The 22,594-nt window shown below is 46.7% G+C and overlaps 1 protein-coding gene across 1 annotated transcript in view; it reads right to left on the reverse strand.

The window, feature by feature from the left end:
• Positions 1-22,594, reverse strand: part of SLC38A9 (solute carrier family 38 member 9) — a 405,919-nt gene that overhangs the window by 318,211 nt on the left and 65,114 nt on the right. Inside the window, 1 exon segment of the mRNA XM_069222157.1 lies at positions 22,269-22,413. Within this exon segment, the coding sequence (XP_069078258.1) occupies positions 22,269-22,413 (145 nt within the window).

The raw sequence follows: 22,594 nt of genomic DNA on the forward strand, positions 1-22,594 counted from the left end.
GGGTTTAGAGGTCTGAGATCCAGTATGGGTGAGCCGTCCTTTTTGGGTATGAGAATATATAGGGAGTACACTCCTGCGCCTTGATACTGTAATGGGGAAGGCTCTATGACCCCCTTCAGGGATAGAGACTGCACTTCTTCTTTTAGAAGGGCAAGATGTTCATGAGATAACCTGTGCGTGAGGGGGGAGAATGTTTGGAGGTGTGGAAGTAAGCTCCACACAATAACCACATTGGATAATAGAGGGGACCAATTGATCTGATTCTTTGTCTGCCCATTGCGCGTGATAATACTGAAGGTGGCCCCCCTACCAGTGAGGTGTGGTGTTTGGGAATTGTTTGCCTGAGGATGGTAAACCACGGGTGGTAGTACTCTTATCCCTGCCTCTGAAATTGTTGCCTCTATATGTCCCCCTGAAAGAATCCCAAGAGTAAGAGGTTGAGGCTTGTTTGGTTAGGGAGGTGCTTGGGTCAGAGGTTGGTGATGGTCTATACACTTCTCTGTATGTTGGCTGACAAAAAAAACCTCTGTATGTTTGGGACTTTAAAGCTCCCATTGCCTTTGCGCTGTCCATACCTTTCTTAAAAATTCTCAAATGTGGAGTCACCTGGAGGGCCAAGGAGATGCTCCTTGTCAAACAGACTAAGTACTGCTTATTGAACTTCTGGCTTGAAGCCTGAACATCTAAGCCGTGCATGCCTCCTCATTAAAATGCTGGTGTTTATCCCACGTGCAGCCGTATCAGCAGCATCTAATGCACATCTGATTTTATTGTTTGCAACTGTTTGCCCCTCTGAAATAATCTGCTGCCCATGTTTTCAGTGATCATCTGGAAGATATTGGAGGAGCTTATCTATCTCATACCAGTGAGCCCGGTTGTACGTAGAGAGCAAGGGCTGTGAATTGGCAATACGCTAATGATTTGCTGCTTGTGCAGCCACTCTCTGCCTGACGCATCAAGTCTCTTGCTCTCCTTTTCTGGTGGAGGAGAGACCCCAGTAGCCTGACTGTTAGCTCTCTTTCTGGTGGTGGTAGCCACTATGGAATCTGGTGGTACCTGAGGAATAGCGAGTCGGAAGATGCAGGCTTGTATTTCTTGTCCACCCGGGTGTTATAATCCTAGAGCCGACAGCCTCTTTAAAGATGTTGTCTGCACAACAAGGCATCCCTGGGAAGCATAGTGAGGAACTGAATGTCTGTGTGTGGTGGTGAGGGTATCAAACAAAACATCCTGCTCTACGGGGTCTTTGTGGAGCTGCATTCTGTGATAGTTGGCTGCTCTAGCAATGACCTGTTGTTTGCCAACAGAAACCTCTGGAGGGGAGTGCCATGCAAGATACAAATCTGGATCTGTTAATGATAGGATCTGTATCATGAGAGTCCCAAGGGTCCGTGTCTGTCCCCTCAATATTCCTCTACAAAGAAAGATGAACCCTGAGGGGTGAGGTCTCCTGCAGTGGGAGAGGCAGGAGAATGAGGAGGAGAAGGAAGTGGAGGGGAAGAAAGAAGCAGGAGTGGTGAATGTGGTGGTTCAGGAGGAGGAGAAGGAGGAGGAGGAGGTAAAAGCTTTGTTGCTGTGGCCTTGATCTCTAAGATCTTTTATGGAGGTGGTGAGGTGCCCAAGGCCTCCTGGAAAGTTAGCTTCCTCTTAAGAGTAACAGAGGGGGTAGCCACAATACATCCTGTCCCTTCTTGAATATATAACCAGTGCTGTTCAGCATCCATGGTCTCTAGCATTGGCTCAACAGGAGAGAGTGTAGTGGAGGAATGATTGAATCTAGTTGCTCCAAAGGGGTACCGAGTTTTTCATACAGATGATTTTGGACTCTGGACCTTTTTCAGTGCCAAAATGAATTCTCAGCTGCTTCGGCTCCAAGCCGATACACTCCGTGCCAAAGGTTTGGTAGTTACCATTTGGACAGAAATGGAAAAGATCGATACCAAAGATGCAGCAGTAATCTTCAATCTCTTCGGGCCAGCCGAAATATCCTTCCTAGACCGACTATGGCCTGGTGGCAGTGGTGATCCGGTAACCTCAGTAAGTGTTTTTCTATGGGTCTTAGAGGGGGCAGGAGGGGATGCAGTACTCACTAACTGCACTGACAGTACCTTGTGGCTTTTCATCGGACTGAATGTCAGAGTCCAAATCTTCAATGTAGACGGCCTCCTCCTGTTCGGGGTCCTCCTTGGCGTGTTCTTTCATGTCTGGAGTGTCCTCTGAGTATTTATGTGCCATCTCTAAACTGCGTGCTCTTCGGACCCGAAGGGTATTCTTCAACCTGAACAATCAACATGCATTGCGGGTAGCATCCTGGTGATCCGGTGAGAGGCACAAGTTGCACACATGATGATGGTTGGTGTGGAGTGGCACTGAGGACAGAAACGGAACAGTGCCATTTCCATCAGTCCTGTATTTTCTTCGGTGCTGCATGGAGGTAGGCCTAGGCCAGATGAGGCCCGCCCCGAAGGGCATGCAGTTGGTACTGGACTCAACGAACTGGAAACTACAAACACAAGATGGAAAACACGATCGAAACAACAATTGAATAAAGTTAAGACGCAAAGAAAATCTCACACCAGAGCAAACTGAAGACAGAGCGAAGAATACACGTCCGGACCCGACGGTGGAGAAGAAAACAAAACTAAAGCCTCGGTGCCCATGCATAGTATCACCAAAAGGGAGGAGCCATTCGATCCTGTGACTCAAAAAGTGCTTCTCGAAGAAAAAAAACAACTTGTAGTACTCCGAACCCAACACTAGATGGGGGGGGATGTATGCATAGCATGTTTTTCTACACCACACATGCGATTTAACACTATGTTTTGACATGGTAGGATGTTTAAGGCTGTAGAGTAAATAATGTCGTTTTTTCCGGGCTCCTGTTTGTAGTTTTCTGCAAAGCAGTAATCTGTGTTGACTAGGTTTTTATGGCACGGTGCTACAGCTTATGCTGCACATACTGAGGCTATTGCTCATTAAGTGTATAGTTAAGTTGTGTAGGTTACACCTTTTGGCTTGCCAATTAGTGTTATTATCAAAAACCAACAGAGCTTCAATAGAAAAACATCAACATGAATATTTGATGTCACAGCATGAGAGTGCAACTCCTCCCTGCAGGTCTGTTTTAAGGGTTATGTTACAGCCTCATAAGCTGGAGCAAAGGTGGAGCATGAGCGGGCATCACGGGAAGAGTAATCTTCAACTTACCTTGGCAGAAGGACCCTGACATTTTACGTTTGTGTTTAAATGCACAGCAATTGTGACAAGATAAGAACAAGATTTAAAGGACTGTTTACAGAAAGTGAGATCCAGGAAAGATGCAGTGGACAAGGTTTGGGCAACGGCAGGGACAAACATAAGCTGGACAGCCTAAAACAAATAGAGACAGCTAAAAGAAAGCAAGGAAATGTGAGTTACAAATGGTAGGAAAGTGCCCTTTTGGCATGGTTACCCCCCACTTTTTGCCTGGTATTGATGCTAACTTGACTGAGTGTGTGCAGGGATCCTGCTAACCAGGCCCCTGCACCAGTGTTCCTTCCCTGAACTGTACCATTGTTGCCACAATTGGCAAACCCCTGGAACACAGCTAAGTCGCTTGCAAAAGGTACCAGTGGTAACAAGGGCTCTGTGACCAGGAAGGGTCTCTAAGGGCAGCAGCATTTATTGTGCCACTCCAAGGGACCCCTCACCAAATACATGCACACTGCCATTGCAGATTGTATGCTGGTGAGGAGAAAAAGATAAAGTCGACATGGCATCCCATCTAGAGTGCCATGCCCACAAACCACTGGCTGTGGCATAGGTAAGTCACTCCTCTAGCAGGTCTTACAGTCCCAGAGCAGGGCGCACCATACCACAGATGAGGGCATAGCTGCAAGAGCACTATGCCCCTACAGTGTCTAAGTCCATTCCTAGACATTGTATGTGCAGTGTGCCCATACTGAGTACATGGGCTGGGAGTTTGTCATTACGAACTCTACAGCTCAATGATGGCTTCACTGAAGACTGGGATGTTTGGCATCAAATGTCTTAGCACAATAAACCCACATTGGTATCAGTGTTGGATTTATCGTAAAATACACAGAGAGGGCATCTTAGAGATGCCCCCAGTATTCTACCCGGTATTTAGTGTAAGGATGACGAGTCTGCGCCCGCCTGTCACTAATAGACAAGTTTCTGACCCCATGGGGGAAGAGCTTTTGTGATCTATGGGATCAGAAACAAAGCCTGCTCTGGGTGGAGGTGCTTCACACCTCCCCCTTGCAGGAACTAACTGCAAAACCTGCCGGTGAGCCTCGAAGGCTCAAGCCTCCTCTTAAAGTGCCTCAGGTCACTAAACCTAGTGGAGATGCCCATACCCCAGATCAGGCCCCACTTTGGCGGCAGCTCTGGTGGGAAAATTAAGTAAAACAAGGAGGAGTGACCACTGCAGCTAGGACCACCGCTAAGGTGTCCAGAGCTGAAGTGACCACCCCCTCCTTGCAGAATCCTCCATCTTGTTTTGGAGGAGAGGTGCCAATAGGGATAAGAATGTGCCCCCTCCCCAAAGAGAGTGGGCACAGGAAGGGTGTAGCCACCCTCAGGGACAGCAGCCATTGGCTACTGCCCTCTGATCCCTGTAACACCCCTAAATCTAGTATTTAGGGGCACCCCTGAACCTTACTCACCAGATTCCTGGCGGCCTCAAGAAGAAGGACTGCAAAACCGATCCCCCAGCAGTGAAGACTCCAGACGACAACTGACCTGGCCCAAGTCCTACCAGCCTGTCTGCAGCTTCAAGAATCCTACTTCAAAAAGGCGATATCATGCAAGACCAGTGACCTCTACAAACCCTCAGAGGACTGCCTGCCCAGCAGAGGATAAAAACTCCTGATGACAGTGGTCCTGTCCAGAAGAAACCTCCAAAAGGACTCCAGAACTGCCCAGGAACCGCAAGCCCTGCCCACTCTGCACCCGAAGCCCACGGCCTGAATCCAAGTGGCCCACCGGTCCAGAGAAGGTTCCCAGGCGATTCCAACCTCGACTCCACCCTGGGATGACCCCTCCTGGTCAACACAACAACACCTGCAGCCAGAATCCAGAGGCCCCCCCCCTTGCTTTGACAGGATCCGACGAAGATTTCTGATGTCCAAGCAGACCCTCCTGCACCCACAGCCTCCTGGCCTTGAAGAATCCGACCAACAGTCCAGTAACGTCCAGTGGGCACCTCTCCTGCAGGTCCAGCCTTTGGTTTTCTGGAACCGAACCCCTGGACCTACCTGCAGCAACTTTTCTGACCCCGGGGTCTTCCCAATGAAAAGCATTGGGCACCCAGCTCTGTGTTTGAACTCTGCACCCAGCCGCCCCGTGCCCCAGAGGGTGTGTGTTTGGTGCTGACCTGTGGCCCCCCCGACCTAAACACCGCAGGCCTGTGTACTCAAACCACAGGTACTTACCAACAATCAGTTTTTATTGAGCATCCCCAGTCCTCATAGGATCCCATTGAAAACCCTTCGCCAACTTTGACCTCTGCACCCAGCTGGCCCCGTGTTGCTGGTGGTGCACTTTTGGGGTCAACATGAACTTTGACCTGTGGAAAGGCTAACCCACAAAGACTGGAATCATAAGTTATGCACTTACCTGTGAAATGTGTTAATACTTACCCCACCAGGACTCTATTGACTCCTATGAAAAATTGCACTGTGTTAACTTTTAGAACTTAAAAGTGTTACTTACTTGTAAACTGCTTTATCTGCAAAACCCAAAGTACATTTTATATATAGGTCTGATTCTTACTTACAACTGTACTAACCTGCAACAAAGATTTGGGGGTTTTAGTTATAAAATAACAAAATATATTTTTGCTATATAAAAACAATTGGTCTGGAGTTAGTCATTGAGTGTGTGCCTCATTTCTTGAATATGTGTGTAAAACAAATGCTTTGCACTACCCTCTGATAAACTGCTCGACCACAATACCACAAAAGAGAACATTAGTTTTATCTACGTTAGTCTCTGTTAAGCCTCCGGGGAACCCTTGGACTCTGTACACACCATACTTCACTTTGATATAGTAAATACAGAGCCAGCTTCCTACATTTGTGGATCAACGGTGCGGTCTATGACTTTGCATTTGCTGGACTACTCGGCCAATATCTGATCACACGACTAAGTTCTAAAATTGCCCTTAGATTCAACTGATTTTTGAATTGGCAATTTTTCAAAAATTTTCAAAGCCCTGCTAGGGCCTTGGTTAAGTCCCCTTTAGCATTTCCTTTCTTAGATTTTAAAAGTTACCATAGTTAGGGGTAAGTAGCTAGAAGTAGTTCTTAGTTCCTAAAAGTAATCCCCAACTTTAGTAACAAAATGAATAGCAATGGGGACATGGTGGTGGTGTTGTGTAGTCATTTTAGTTATAGCTCCATGCACATTATTTTAACATACTAGGCCGCTGTGCACTTTAACCTAGATATAGTTTATTCAGCTTTGCCTTATTATTGTTACAATAACCATTTTTAAGGTCGTATTTTATTTTCCGTTTATCTAACTGATTTTGCCTAGGCCAGCACTCTGTTCTCAAACAAGACATTCTTGATCACTCTGTGCTTCTTCCAAGGCTACACCACGGTACATTGCCAGTGAACATGGTAGAAGTTTAGTCTCTGACATTCGTAGAAAACACACGTCCTTACGAAGGGACATTTTCTCAGAACATCAGCTGTGTTATTATATAAACACTTCCTTGTCCCTTACATGTTAGAGGGAGATTCCAGCCAGGGAACCACGACTGTATGCTGATTGCTGAATACTTCGCTACAGATGCTAATGCAGACCGCAGGCCTTTGCTCAGGTATGGGGGATGATGTCTTCTCAGGGGAACCTGTAGGGCAGAATTAGAGCTTAACATGCTGTGCTCTATCATTGACTAGGTAGGAGCTAGTCCATTGATTATAGTGACAATATGATGGCGTTGTTTTTCTTGCTTCACTCTTCTCGTCACAATTCTAATACTGTCACGTTGTGTCGTCCTGGTTATTGCAGCTCACGCTTTGCTATCTAAGATGCAGTCGTTTTAAGAAACTCATTATTGAAACATATACTGCTTCTGTTTGTCATTATATATGAGACTGAATTGTAAATGAGAGAAACGGATGAGAACTGACTGACCACGACTTCCCTGAGAAGCCAACTATGTCATGCGCTCGGCTGCTCAGTCTTCCCTATCCTTGGGTGGCGATGAGGCAATGCTAGTTAGCCAGAGCAAAACCCGGATTTGAGCTACAGGTGTCACCCGCAGTGGGTTAGACTTAGTCTCGCACACCGTGGGCGATTCTGCTGCTCAAAATCCAGTTGTCTCATTAGAATAATGAGAACCTACGCAACTCGACCTCACCCCTTACCTCCAACTTAAGATGAAGGAGCTAAGGTCCCTCTGTGGTTTAAGAAAAATTTAAACTGGTTCCAACCCTTCTAATATTCAGCTCCAGGGAGCTCTTGGCAGACTTTGCAAAGGCACACTCTACTGAGGAGGAACACCTCCCCTCAGATGGGGAAGAAGTTAGGGATTGGGAAGATGAACCATACACCCCCCTCCCTCCCCCACTAGGGAGCCCCTGACTCCAAGTATAGTACTCACAGGATCTGGGTCTCCCACAGGAGATTCCAGTTCCTCTGAGAACACTGGTGGCAGCCTTGGTGAAGAGGACCTCCTTTTAACAAGGATGGCCAAAAGATTAGCTTTGGAGAGACAGCTCCTGGCCATATAAAGGGAGAGATCAGAATGGACTTAGCACCCATTAATGGTGGCAGCAACGTAGTAACTAGTGTGAGAGAGCACTCTGAAACTCCTAAAATCCCCAAAGGTATTGTCCCCAAGTATGAGGAAGGTGATGGCATCACCAAGTGGTTCACAGCCTTTGAGAGGGCTTGTGGAACCAGAAGATTGAAAAAGTCTCAATGGCTAGTTCTCCTTTGGGAACTGTTTACTGATAAGGGTAGAGATAGGCCCCTCTCACTCACTGGTGCACATGCTGAATCCTATGACCACATGGACACTACCCTGACTGAGGGCTTTGGAATCACCACTGAGAAGTATAGAATTGGGTTCAAGGGGACTTACAAAACCTCAAGCCAATCCTGGGTTGGTTTTGTAGACTACTCAGTGAAAACACTAAATTGCTGGATAACTGGAAGTGGAGAGAAAGGCTATCATGGGCTTTATAATTTGTTTATGAAAGAACATCCTTTAAAGTAAATGCTTTAATAACAAGTTGCAACAATATTTGGTAGACCTAGGTCCAATTTCTCCCCAAGAATTGGGAAAGAAGGCAGACCACAGGGTCAAGACCAGGGTAACATAACCAAGACTTCCACTAGGGGAGGCCAAGAGAAAGGGGTTACAAAGCCTCCCAGGGGAAGGGTGGTGAGACACCGAAGGATAAAAGTAAAGAGTCTTCTTAAGGACCCCAAAACCTGAGCAGGAGGGTGGACCCTGAGCCTCTTCACAATCTTCACATGGCAAGAAGGGTAAAGAGCTGGTGTTTCAACTGTAGGCAGAATGGACACCAAACATGAGACTTGGCCTGTCCCAAAAAGAATCCCCCTAGTGCTGCACTAGCTAGCACTGGTATAGCCAGTCTTCACGTGGGATCAACAGTGTGCCCAGAGCACTGAAGCTACTTCAGTTTCTGAGGGTGGGGTAGATGTTGCCACTCTTGCTGTCTGGCCCCCTGATATGAACTAATCCAGACAGCATCCCTTGATTGAAACTAAGGTAGAAGCCCTAAGGGATACAGTTGCCAGTGTCACCATTGTGACAGAAACAAAGAAAACCCCAGGACAGTATCTGGCTGGACAAACATATCCACTCACCAATGTTGACTATGTAATTAAGGCCCATCCCATTGCTATGGTCACTTTAGAATGGGGAGGGGTTTCTGGTATGAAACAGGTTGTCTCTTCTGCAATCCCAGTTGAATATCTGCTAGGGAATGACCTGGAGCCCTCAGCTTGGGATGAGGTAGAACTGAAAACCCATGCAGTCATGCTAGGAATCCCTGACGTGGTGTGTGTAAAGACTACAGCAGAAAGCCAGGCACAGGGTGAAAAAGAAGTGTTGGAGCCTAGTATAGTGGTCCAACCTTCCAAGAGAAAGGGCAGGAAGGCTGGGGGACCAGCTTCTATACAGCAAAAAGCACAAGACCGCTCTTCTCAGGAAGAATCTTACCTTCCTCTGAGGGAACTGAGCCCATGCAGCTTGATCCTTACCAGGTAGAGCTCTTTTGCCTAAAGGGACCCTCTAGGGACCAGCTGTGCCAGGAACAGAGAATCTGTCCCACTCTTGAAGGACTGAGGCAGCAAGAAGCTGCAAAGGAGAAGGAAGATGTCAGTGGCTCTCATTGGGTCTATTGGGAGGAGGAACATCTATACACTGAGACCAGGAACCCCAAACCTAGTGCAGCCAGGAGAGTAGTAGTGCCTCAGCATTTCAGGGAATTCATCCTCACTTTAGCACATGACATCGCCCTAGCTGGGCATCTGGGCAAAACTAAAACTTAGAATAGACTTGTCAGCCATTTCTACTGTCCCAACATGTCTCGAAAGGTGGAAATTTGCAGCTCCTGTGCCACCTGCCAAGCCAGCAGTAAGGCAGGTGACCACCCAAAGGCCCCTCTAATCCCACTACCAGTGGTTGGGGTTCCTTAAAAAAGGGTTGGTGTGGACATAGTTGGTCCACTGGAACCCCCCGCAGCCGCAGGAAACCAGTATATACTGGTAGCAGTGGATCATGCTACCAGGTATCCTTAAGGAATTTCCCCCGGGTCTGCTACAGCTCCCGCAGTGGACAAAGCCCTCATCTTTACCAGGGTAGGGTTTCTTAAGGAAGTGGTTTCTGACGGATGTGCCAACTTTATGTCAGCACACCTAAAAAACATATGCAATGAGTGTGGGGTAACTTACAACTCGCCACACCATACCATCCACAAACCAATGGACTTGTTGAAAGGTTCAGCAAGACATTGAAGAGCATGATTATGGTGCTCTCTGAAAAACTCAAAAGGAGATGGGATGTCCTTCTGCCATGCTTGCTTTTTCCCTACAAAGAGGTGCCTCAGAAGGGAGTAGGGATTTCCCACTTTGAACTTCTGTTTGGCCATCCTATTAGGGGACCACTTGCACTTATGAAGGAGGGTTGGAAGAGACCTCTCCACGATCCTAAGCAAGATGTGATGGACTATGTGCTTGGCCTCCCCTTTAGTATGGCAGAGTACATGAAAAAGCATCCAAAAACCTTGAGGCAAGCAAACTGCTCTAGAAGCCATGGTATGTCCAAAAGGATGCACTGGTGGAGTTTAAACCAGGGCAGAAGGTATGGGTTCTGTAGTCTGTGGCTCCCAGGACACTTCAGGACAAGTCTAGTGGGCCTTACCTTATCTTAGTGAAGAACAGTGAGGCCACCTACTTGGTAGACCTGGGCTCTAGCATGACACCCAATAGGGTGATTCATGTGAACAGCCTCAAGCTTTTCTATGACAGGGCTGACGTAACCATGCTGATGGTTATTGATGAGGATCATGGAGCAGAGAGTGAACCTCTCCCTCACCTCCTCTCTCACAACCCTAAAGATGGGTCAGTTGATAGAGCTGTTTACTCAGAGACCCTCACTGTCCAACAGCAGGCTGACTGCAGGCAAGTCTTGCAGAAGTATGCAGAGCTCTTCTCCTTAATCCCTAGACAGACACACCTGTGTACCCATGATGTGGACACAGGAGACCGCTTTCCTGTCAAATCCAAGATCTAGCGGCAGTCTGATCAAGTTAAGGAGAACATCAAAGTTGAAGTCAACAACACTGTGGATTTAGGGGTTAATGACCCCCTAACAGTCCCTGGGCTATCCCAGTGGTCTTAGTCCCCAAACCTCATCCCCAGGCTGGAAAGAAAGAAATGAGGTTCTGTGTGGACTACAGAGGTCTCAATTCTGTCACCAAGACAGATGATCACCCTATTCCAAGGGCTGATGAGCTGATAGACTAATTAGGTGCAACACGGTTTCTCAGTACCTTTGACCTATCAGCAGGGCACTGACAAATTAGCATGGCACTAAGAGCAAAAGAAAAAACTGCATTCTCTACACCTGATGTGCATTATCAGTTCACTGTTATGCCCTTTTGTTTAAAGAATGCCCCTGCCACCATCCAAAGGTTGGTGAATCAAGTTCTTGCTGGCTTGGAGTCCTTCTGTGCAGCATATCTAGATGATATTGCCCTCTTCAGCTCCTCCTGGAAGGATCACCTGGTCCACCTGAGGAAGGTTTTGTAAGCTCTGCTATCTGCAGGCCTCACTATCAAGGCATCCAAATGCCACATAGGACGGGCACTGCTGTATACTTGGGCCACCTTGTAGGTGAAGGCCAAGTGCAATCCTTACAGCCCAAGATCCAGACAATGTTGGACTGGGAAGCTCCTAAAGCCAGACTCAAGTCAGGGCATTCATTGTCTTGAATGGTTATTACGTAAGGTTTGTGAAGGGGTATGGATCTATTGTGACCCTCCCTCACAGAACTGACCTCTAAGAAGATGCCCAGCAAAGTAAACTGGACTGTTAGTTGTTAAAAGGCTTTTGACACTCTGAAGAAGGCAATGTGCTCAGCACCAGTTCTCAAAGCTCCAGACTACACTAAGCAGTTCACTGTGCAGACAAGTGCCTCTGAACATGGGATAGGAGCAGTCCTGTCCCAAACCAATGATGATGGCCATGACCAACCTGCTGCTTTTATTAGCAGGAGGTTACTCTACAGGAAACAGCGTTGGAGTGCCATTGAAAGGGAGGCCTTTGCTGTGGTTTGGTCCCTGAATAGGCTGTGCCCATACTTGTTTGGTACTCACTTCATTGTTCAAACTGACCACAGATCTCTAAGATGGTTAGTGCAAATGAAAGGTCAGAACGTTAAACTGCTTAAGGGGTCCATCTCCCTATGGGGAATGGACTTCTCAGTCGAACATAGACCTGGGACTGCCCATGCCAATGCAGGATGGACTTTCAAGGTCTTTCCATTTAGACAATGAAGACCCTCTTGTGAAAGGTAGTGTAGGAAAGTGCCCCTTTTGGCAATCCCCCCCCCCCACACTTTTTGCATGGTACTGATGCTAACTTGACTGAGTGTGTGCTGGGATCATGCTAACCAGGCCCAAGCACCAGAGTTGTCTTTCCCTAAACTGTACCATTGTTTCCACAATTGGCCCACAGCTAAGTCCATTGTAAAAGGTACCAGTGGTACAAACGGCTCTGTGACCAGGGAGGGTCCCTAACGGCTGCAGCATTTATTGTGTCACCCTAAGGGACCCCTCACCAAACACATGCATACTGCCATTGCAGATTGTGTGTGCTGGTGGGGAAGTGCCATGTCCACAAACCACTGCCTATGGCATACTTAAGTCACCCCTTTAGCAGGCCTTAAAGCCCTAAGACAGAGTGCACTACACCACAGGGTAGCTATAAGAGTATATGGTCTGGGAGTCTGTCAAAAACGAACTCCACAGCTCCATAATGGCTACATTGAATACTGGGAAGTTTGGTTTCAAACTTCTCAGAATAATAAACCCACATTAATGCCAGTGTTGGATTTATCATAAAACGCACACAGAAGGCATCTTACAGATCACCCCTGTATTCCACCCAACCCTTTGCTGTAACGCTGACCAGTCTGTGCCAACCTGCCACTAACAGGAAAGTTTCTGACCCCACAGGGTGAAAGTATTTGTGCTCTCTGGGGCCAGGAACAAAGCCTAATCTGGGTGGAGGTGCTTCACATCTCCCCCCACATGAACTGCAACACTTGGCTGTGAGCCTTAAAGTCTCAAGCCTCCTATTATAGTGCTCCAGGATATTCCAGCTAGATGCCTGCCACCGGAACAGGCCCCACTTTTGACGACAGGTCCTGAGGGAATATTAGGTAAAACAAGAAGTGACCACTGAAGCTAGGACCACCCCTAGGGTGTCCAGAGCTGAAGTGAACCCCCTCCTTGCAGAATCCTAAATCTTGTTTTGGAGGAGAGGGACCAATAGGAATAGAAAAGTGCACCTCTCACAGGAAGGGTGTAGCCACCCTCAGGGACAGTAGCAATTGGCTACTGTGCTCTGACCCCGGTTACGCCCCTAAATTTAGTATTTAGGTACCCCTGAACCTTACTCAATAGATTCCTGGTGACCTCAAGAAGAAAAAAGAAGGACTGCCTCATTTCTTGATTGTGTGTGTACAACAAATGCTTTGCACTACTATCTGAGAAGCCTACCTGCTCGACCACACTATCAGAAAAGATAGCAACAGTATTATCTACTTCAGACTCTGTTAAGCCTCTGGGGAACCCATGGACTCCTCCACATCATACCTCACTTTGGTATAGTATAGACAGAGCCAGCTTCCTACACAAACCACAAAGCCAATAGTAAGCAATGGGCAGATTGCATTACCAAAAAAAGCTTTCTAAATGCTCCTCGAGATATTTTAAGCAAATCTGACCGCTGCACTCTGGTAGGCTTCGTCCTAAAAAGGTGGGTAGTGTGATTGTCTAATTAACATGGAAAACAAGAACTACTTTGGGTAATAACAACAGATATATTGTCATGATTAATCTATTTTCTAACAACACTTAACTTGCACTAACTTCTCTTGCTGATGTACTAGCAACTAAGGAGGCCTTTTTCCAGAAGAGATTGTGCATTATAGCCTTAGAATTAGGTCCTCCTTATGACCCTGGTGGTCTGGAGAAAGCTAGGGCTGCGTGGCGGTCTCACCGACAGGTCGGCGGTTAAGATCATCAAATTACGAGGCCAAACTGCCAATACTCTGCCCATCCTGCCTCTTTTCCACGGTCTTGCATCCTGGTGACAAGAATAAGCATTCCTGTTGCAGGATAAGCTAGCACACACATTCCCGCACACATGCACCCATATACTCACACACAAACACACCCCAACTCACCCACGCACTTGCTTCATACACCTCCATTCACCACATGCATGCATGCATGCATTCACTCCCCCCACCAGCGCATACATACATTCACACATCCCTTCCACCTCCAGTGCATAAATACATTTATACAGCCCTCCCCACCTCCAGCGCATACATGCATTCACACCCTACCTCCCCATGCAGCGCATACACGTACACCCCCCAACCCCATCCACAAACAGTCACACACCCCTCACTCCGTTCACAATCACTCACACATGCAGACACGCCCCCTCCCCTGTCAGACAATCCACTTACCTCGTCCGTCGAGGAAGTCGTCCAGGAGGGAACGGGTCCCGGCATTTCCACTGCCGTCAGCGCCCCACCATGAGGACACCCCTACGCCGTATTACAGGTCATAATACACATGCAACATCCTTTTGGCGTGACGGTGCCAGCAGTGGAACCGCCTTCTCAACGCCGACTGCCAGCACGTCGTAATAGGGCAGTCTTTCAGCGCCCACAGCTTACGAAAAGACCGCCGAAGTCGTAATGAGGGCCAAAGTCTTCAATGAAAGTCCCATTAATGAACTGAATAAATGAAATTTGAAGCTTAAACTGAGCTAAATTCAGTAAGCATGATAGTGTAACATCTTTACACAAAATGTATCTTTGTCTTAGTTTCTCAATCAATCAATCAATCAATCATAGTATTTATAAAGCGCGCTATGTACCCGTCAGGGTTTCGAGGCGCTGAGGGCGGGGGGGGGGGGGGGCGCTGCTGATTTAGCGGTCGAAGAGCCAGGTCTTGAGGAGCCTTCTGAAAGCGAGGAGGTCCTGGGTCTGGCGAAGAGATGTGGGGAGAGAGTTCCAGGTCTTGGCGGCGAGGAAGGAGAAGGATCTGCCGCCGGATGTCTTGCGCTGGATTCGGGGTACGATGGCGAGGGCGAGGTTGGCGGATCGGAGTTGACGTGTTGGAGTGTAGAAGTTGAGTCTGGTGTTGAGGTAGGAGGGTCCGGTGTTGTGAAGTGCCTTGTGAGCGTGGGTCAGGAGTTTAAAGGTGATCCTCTTGTCTACCGGAAGCCAGTGGAGTTCCTTTAGGTGAGGGGAGATGTGACTTCGGCGGGGTATGTCGAGGATCAGTCGGGCGGAGGCATTTTGGATACGTTGGAGGCGTTTGATGTCTTTGGTTGGGATGCCTGTGTAGAGTGCGTTGCCGTAGTCAAGTCTGCTGCTGACGAGGGCCTGGGTCACCGTCTTTCTGGTTTCTGTTGGAATCCACTTGAAGATTCTGCGGAGCATTCGAAGGGTGTTGAAACAGGAGGAGGAGACGGCGCTGACCTGTTTGGACATGGTGAGGGCGGAGTCCAGGATGAAGCCGAGGTTTTTTGCGTGGCTGGCAGGGGTGGGTGGGGGTCCGAGGGCGGAGGGCCACCATGAGTCGTTCCAGGCCGAGGGAGTGCGTCCGAGGATGAGGACTTCCGTCCTGGCATTTGCTGCAGATAAATACCATTCTTTCCTTTGAAGGATACACATTTCCTTCTATGGTGTCTTTTGTCATGTTTTAATAGGGACAGACACTGTGCTGGTCTGGACACTGACTTTTCTATGTTTATTGAAGACCTAGGCCCTCATTCCGACCCTGGCGGTTTCAAACCGCCAGGGTGGAGGGCAGAGGAAGCACCACCAACAGGCTGGCGGTGCTTCCCGGGCCATTCTGACCGCGGCGGTAAAGCCGCGGTCAGAAAAGGGGAAAACCGGCGGTTTTCCGCCGGTTTTCCCCTGGCCCAGGGAATCCTCCATGACACCATATGCAGGATCAAATCAATTTTAAGGTGCAACAGGCTTTAGTTGAAAGACATTTTTCTACTTTCAAGATTTTCATATACTCAGGTGATACATTCAAGTGTTTGTATTGCCTGACTTCAGAAAGTTATGTAGACAAATTCAAGGACTGTAGGTTCTGATGTTGAATTTGGTCCTAATCAGGAGGTTGAGTTTGCATTTCAACTGCCGAGTCACCGATACCACCTCTCCTGCAGCAGTCTTGAACTATCAGAATCATTTTTTTTTTGTGACCTGCATAACTGTACTAAACTGTTGATATAAGCAGGATTGCTTGTTCTTGCATTGACTGGGGCCTGCCTCAGTCTTTGCTAATGCAATGCACAATGGTGGTGTTGTCCATCTGTGTCAGAATGCTTCTTACCTCCAGTGAAGTGAGTAAGGCCTTGAAAGCCAGAGGAATGGCCTCAGTTACAGGTCGGTGTGGTATGTTATGAGTTTCTCTGAACAAAGCCCCTGAACTGTCAGATGGCCGAGGTAAGCTCCCCATCCTGAAAGTGAAGCCTCCATTACAATGACATCTGATGGTGTTTTCTTTGAAAAGGTACCAATATGGTGAGGCTCTACCTGTTGCACTACCATGTGAAAGACTGTTTTGCAGGAGGAGAGAGACATAGTTTATCCTCCTAATTTTCTATTTTTTGTGACCATTGCTCTTCAAGATGTTGCTTACAGACATTTCAGCCTGCAAGACTAAGTTAATATATGATACCACCGGACCCAGAATAAAGGAGAATTGCCAAGCTGTTGGACCATTGGTATTTTTAGTGTCTGGCATTTGCTGCAGATAAATACCATTCTTTCCTTTGAAGGATACACATTTCCTTCTATGGTGTCTTTTGTCATGTTTTAATAGGGACAGACACTGTGCTGGTCTGGACACTGACTTTTCTATGTTTATTGAAGACCTAGGCCCTCATTCCGACCCTGGCGGTTTCAAACCGCCAGGGTGGAGGGCAGAGGAAGCACCACCAACAGGCTGGCGGTGCTTCCCGGGCCATTCTGACCGCGGCGGTAAAGCCGCGGTCAGAAAAGGGGAAAACCGGCGGTTTCCCGCCGGTTTTCCCCTGGCCCAGGGAATCCTCCATGGCGGCACTGCTTGAAGCGCCGCCATGGGGATTCCGACCCCCTTACCGCCAGGAAGAGGCTGGCGGGAACGGGTGTCGTGGGGCCCCTGGGGGCCCCTGCACTGCCCATGCCACTGGCATGGGCAGTGCAGGCGCCCCCTAACAGGGCCCCACAAAGATTTTCACTGTCTGCTTAGCAGACAGTGAAAATCGCGACAGGTGCCACTGCACCCGTCGCACCCCTGCAAATCCGCCGGCTCCATTCGGAGCCGGCTTCCTCTTTGCAGGGGCTTTCCCGCTGGGCCGGCGGGCGATCTTTTGGAAGACCCCCCTAGTGTTTTCAGTAGTCTGGCCATTGTTCCAAAGTCCTGGGCTATTTTAACTGGCTGTCTGCTTTTATACGCAAGTTGTTCTTAAAGGGACTGACAAATATTCGTTAGGCTGCTACTACTGCTATGTATTTTATTGTCAAAACACTTGAGATATTGTCTGTGGTGACTTACTACAGGACTGTGAAAGTAAGCCCCTTTTAGATCTATTGCACACAAAGTCTTTAAGAGAGGATACACATCAGATTTTTCGCGTTTCTTCATATTCTATGAACAGAATAGAAGGTCAGCTGGGCAAATTAGATTTTCTCTGGACTCAAGGCCACATTTGCAAATTAAGAATATGTACTGCACAAATACCTGGCGTATGCAGCACCTGAAGGAATAACTCAATCTCTATCAATCTGGAGCCTATGCTGAATGAAGTTTTCACTTGACGTTTTATCACGTTACCATTAGAATAGATTCCATACGTCCTAAGGTGATACTCTTTTTTGAACTGGGCTATAAGAAATCAACAAAAATAGATAATCATCCACATCTGATTTGATCAGGTGATACTGCAAGCCATGTACCGAGCACAGAAGAATTATTATTATTATTATTTTTTTTTTTAATATCAGCAGAGCCTCAGAAAAGTGGTACCAAAAGGAATAAGAACCACCAAAATGAGCGTTAACTGCTTCTTAATATGTGGTCCTTTGGCCATAAGCCAGAGAAGCGGAAAAGCTGTACTTATGAACTTTTCCCATTGGCTTATTAGTGGCTCCTTTGATCTGTTTTGATTTTTAATGAGCGTTTGAGGCATGATTGATTTATCAGGATATTAAGTTATGGAACTTATGATAATGAAATAGTTTAAATGTTTTATTTATCATTCATTTTGTAAATAAACTACTGTACTTTTTTTTAAAAAAATTCAAAATGTCATTTTTGAGAGTTTGAGTTGTGTGTTATGGATCATTGTTGGATGTTTCTTCTATCAAGAAGGAACACAGATTGAGTGTGAGTTTTGTGATATGTTTATCTGGTGTAAAGCCGGCATTCTGAACTATTCTTTTTGTGAATTTGTTTGTGAACCAAATATCTAAAACCAATCTTTATTCTTTTTTCTGAGCTTTCATTTGTATTTGAAAGTATACAGAGTAAACTCCTTGGTCTCGCTGATGGGATGGTAACAGCTCTTTTGCACACTTTTACAGCAGCACTGACTTTTCGTCTCCCAAAGTGTAAAATTCATGTTTGCTATTGGGTTTGGATGAATCTGAGGTGGAACAGTCTTGAACCATATAGAACAGGCATGCTTTATGATGTTTCACACTCATTCATCCATTATAAGACCATTGGACACTTCGATGGAAGATCTTTTTCACCACTGGCTTGTACTGCTCTCTGAATTAATTTTTCTATTCTTCTAAACCCACTGCCTTTAACATTTCCACTTCCCACTTCCTTGGCAGCATTTCTAACTCTGTATGCTGCCCAAATAATGCGGACCCTGAAAAAGGCAGGTTAACAATCTTAAGTTGGGCTTCTGGACACTCCACTGTGGCATGCTCTGCTGGATCCCCAGCTGCTCTTATTACATGGTTAAACACCAGGATGTCATCACTGAGCACATCTAGGTAGTCTTTTTGCTGATGGCTGGACAAATCATTGATTAACGATGTCAACCCCTCCCAAATCTCTATCTACCTACGGCCAGGCTCACCCTAAACCTCACACCCCCTCCTCAAAGGACTCCAATGGCTCCCAATCCACAAACAAGCACTCTTCAAACTCCTCACACATGCATACAAAGACACACACACACAACATTGGCCCCAAGTACCTCAACAACCGCATAAACTTTCACAAACCTACCAGACACCGCAGCCAGACTCCAACTTGCATACACCTGCATATGCAGAACCAGATCCAGCGGTCTTGCCTTCTTAAACCTCGCTCCTAAAGCCTAGAATAGCCTTTTCCTTAGTTCTTGAAGTCCGCGTGAATCCAAATACTTGGCTTCTCACCTAGCCCAAACTTGTGCTTGCGCCAGGCTAACCTTTCAGGTCAGTTGTGCAGTAGACAAATACACATAACACTGTAGGGTGACGCCACTGGCCGCACGCTTTTCTGGAAGCAGAATCACGTATCCTACTTCACCATTGAGGGGTTGTTAACTCTGGGGCTTACGCATGCCTGCACCTAACAATTATTACATTAGCAGAGTATCTTCGGGGTCTGTTTCAGCAATTCTGGGTCTTCTTGTGGCGGCCTACATTTTTTTCATAAGGCAAGGTGTTACATCTTTACCTGTTGCCAGTGTCCTGAACATCTCTTTAGCAATATCGAGCAACCCCTAAAATCAAAGGTTTTGGTGCTGCTCTTGGTTGGAGAGATTCTACAATGAAACTGTTGGCAGAGGAGTCTCCATTTGAATATTTAGTTTTGCTGCTCCTCCACATCACTTCCTGAAATATTATGATGTTGTCTACTGATGCTACTCAGGACACCGAACTAGTTGGAGATGTCAGAGTGTAAAATGACTTAGGGACATATTTATACTCTGTTTGCGCCGGATTTGCGTCGGTTTTTTTTACGCAAATCCGACGCAAAACGAACTCCATATTTATACTCTAGCGTTAGACGCGTCTAGCGCCAAAGTTCATGGAGTTTGCGTCATTTTTTAGCGTGGACACCTACCTTGCGTTAATGATATGCAAGGTAGGCGTTCCCGTCTAAAAAATGACTCCCAGGCTTGTGCACCTTATTTACACTCCCGTGCAAAAATGACGCACAGGAGTGGGCGGGTCAAAAAAAATGACGTCTACCCGCGTTAGCGTCATTTTTTAACGCCTGCTCAGGGCAGGCGTTAAGGGACCTGTGGGCTCGGAAGGAGCCCACAGGTGCCCTCCCATGCCCCCAGGGACACCCCCTGCCACCCTTGCCCACCCCAGGAGGACGCCCAAGGATGGAGGGACCCACCCCTGGGACATTAAGGTAAGTGCTGGTAAGTATATATATATATTTTTTTTTTGTGGCATAGGGTGGCCTGATTTGGGCCCCCCTACATGCCACTATGCCCAATGACCATGCCCAGGGGACAAAAGTCCCCTGGGCATGGCCATTGGGCAAGGGGGCATGACTCCTGTCTTTGCTAAGACAGGAGTCATGTTAATGGCGTCTGGGCGTAAAAAAAAAAATGGCGCAAATCGGGTTGAGGCGATAATTTTGCCTCAGCCTGACTTGCCCCATTTTTTGACGCCCAAGCTCCATTTTCCCCTACGCCGGCGCTGCCTGGTGTGTGTCATTTTTTTTGACGCACACCACTCCGCAGCGCCGGCTAACGCCGGCTAACGTCATTGAATAAATACGGCGCCCGCATGGCACTTCAGAATGGCGTTAGCTGGCATTAAATTTTTTGACGCACAACTGCGTTGGCGCAGTTGTGCGTCAAAAAGTATAAATATGGCCCTTAGTATTATCCACGTCTGAATATGGGGATCTTGACCTGCAAAGATCTATGCCGCTTTCATTTCAGTAGTGCTTGGTGATGTCACCATTTTACTGCTGGGTGACCCTGGGGAAGTCTGAGATGGCGTAATGGGTTTTGTTTTTCATACAGGTGGCAATAGTTCTTGATGCCTTCTTTGGAGGGGATACAATAAGAGATAGCAGAGGCTTTTGAACAGAGTCCTGAAAAAGAATAACTGTCCTCAATGGATGCACAGAAAGAGGTGCAGGATCCAGGTATCCGGTGATGGTGACAAGGAGGAAGATAAAAACCTTGGTGTTATCTTAAGTTACGTTATTCCTTGAGGAGAACACATACTTGGGGAATGTACAGTAAAAGACGAATGCACCAACGGTGATGGTGAGGCCACCATGATCACTAATGTCGCTGAGGATGGTGAATGAGTTAATGCTGTGTGGACTTTCTTCGACATCAGTGGGGCAGGTGTTCTAGCCGCCACGGTTCTTGAGTGTCAATGTGAAAGATTTCAGAATACCTTCTGTGATCCTGACAATCTAACTTTTGAAAGTGAGCATGTAGAGGTTGAGGCTTTTGACAGCGACACCGCTTGCTATGACACTGACATTCCTTGACACTTGATCTTCTCTCTTTAGATCTACCTCAATGATAGTCTTTTTCAGGAGGTTGCAAGCTCTCAGTGGTGGACAGGGATGCAGATGTCCCCATTTTACTTATATTTCCCTATCTTCTGTCCTCTCCTGCATCAGGCCCCTCAGTCCAATATCTTCCCAGTCCTTTAACTTTTATTTTTAACATCTTCTTACAAATGTGACATTCCAGAACCAAATGAGAGGCCAGGAGGCAGACACACCTTGTGTGAGTATCGGGCTGCCCTTTTTCTTCCAAATAATGGACACAAAAGTGAAGTAATTCCTGCAAGACAAAACCTGTCAGAGGCTGGAAAAAATGACTGCACTCAACAAAGCATAGTACAGAGTTGAGCAAAGATGTCAGTAAAAGATTTCAGACTCACAATTTCACTTTTTAAAATCATGTAACCTGACAAGTATGCTGAGATCATTGTCCCATGTGCTAGAAAAAAAACAGCTCTGTGAGTCAACTGCCATACAATGCAGTAAGGGTAGGAGAACCTTACAGAGTTAACGAGACAGGACACTTCCTTATATTGAGAATAGCACAATCAATCAAGCTGAACTTTCAAGGCATACAATCCACAATAACGAAAAACATTACCATGGATAGGCATTCTATTAAATGATACATTTCACTGACATATGGATAAAAGCGTCTTGGTGCTATTCAGTGGACAAAAAAATTCTATTATAGTGTTCTGGGGTCCACACATGCAGTGGGGAATTATTCTAACATTTATGACTATCAATGAAGTTCCTACAAGGCAGAATTACATTCACACATAACTGAATTCCCACTTCACTGCCTACATATTAAAAAGCCTATGGTCAAAATTCATTATTTGAGTCATTTTTTTAACATTACTGGATAAACCGTAATAGAGGGAATGCAGTTGCACTTTGGGCTGCGGAGGCAAAGAGATCAACTTGTACACCTGAGGTAAAAGATCATACAAATATGCAAGCAGAGGAACTGCTTACCAGGGATGCTGTGGATCTGGAAGAGAGTTTGCTGTAGTAATGAATTCGTTTGTTCATTGCAGAGGCTTGGGCTGTAACTTGTTGCACATCATCCTCAGGATCATAGTTCACACTGACTATATTTGTAGGCTCTATATAGAATGGTCTTTCACAGAAATAAAAACAATTTGCATTACTGAAAAGAAAACCAGTTTAAATCATCTTTATGACAGCAGCATTGGCAAAATAAATGGTTCTCGTTTTTATAATGAGAGAGCTAAGCTGTTGGTTTTCCCAGACCTTGTTTATAAAAGGTAAACATACTGAACGAAGAGCTAACATAGCTT

This window comes from Pleurodeles waltl, chromosome 1_1 (assembly GCF_031143425.1).
Source record: "Pleurodeles waltl isolate 20211129_DDA chromosome 1_1, aPleWal1.hap1.20221129, whole genome shotgun sequence".
Classification (NCBI taxonomy): domain Eukaryota; kingdom Metazoa; phylum Chordata; class Amphibia; order Caudata; family Salamandridae; genus Pleurodeles; species Pleurodeles waltl.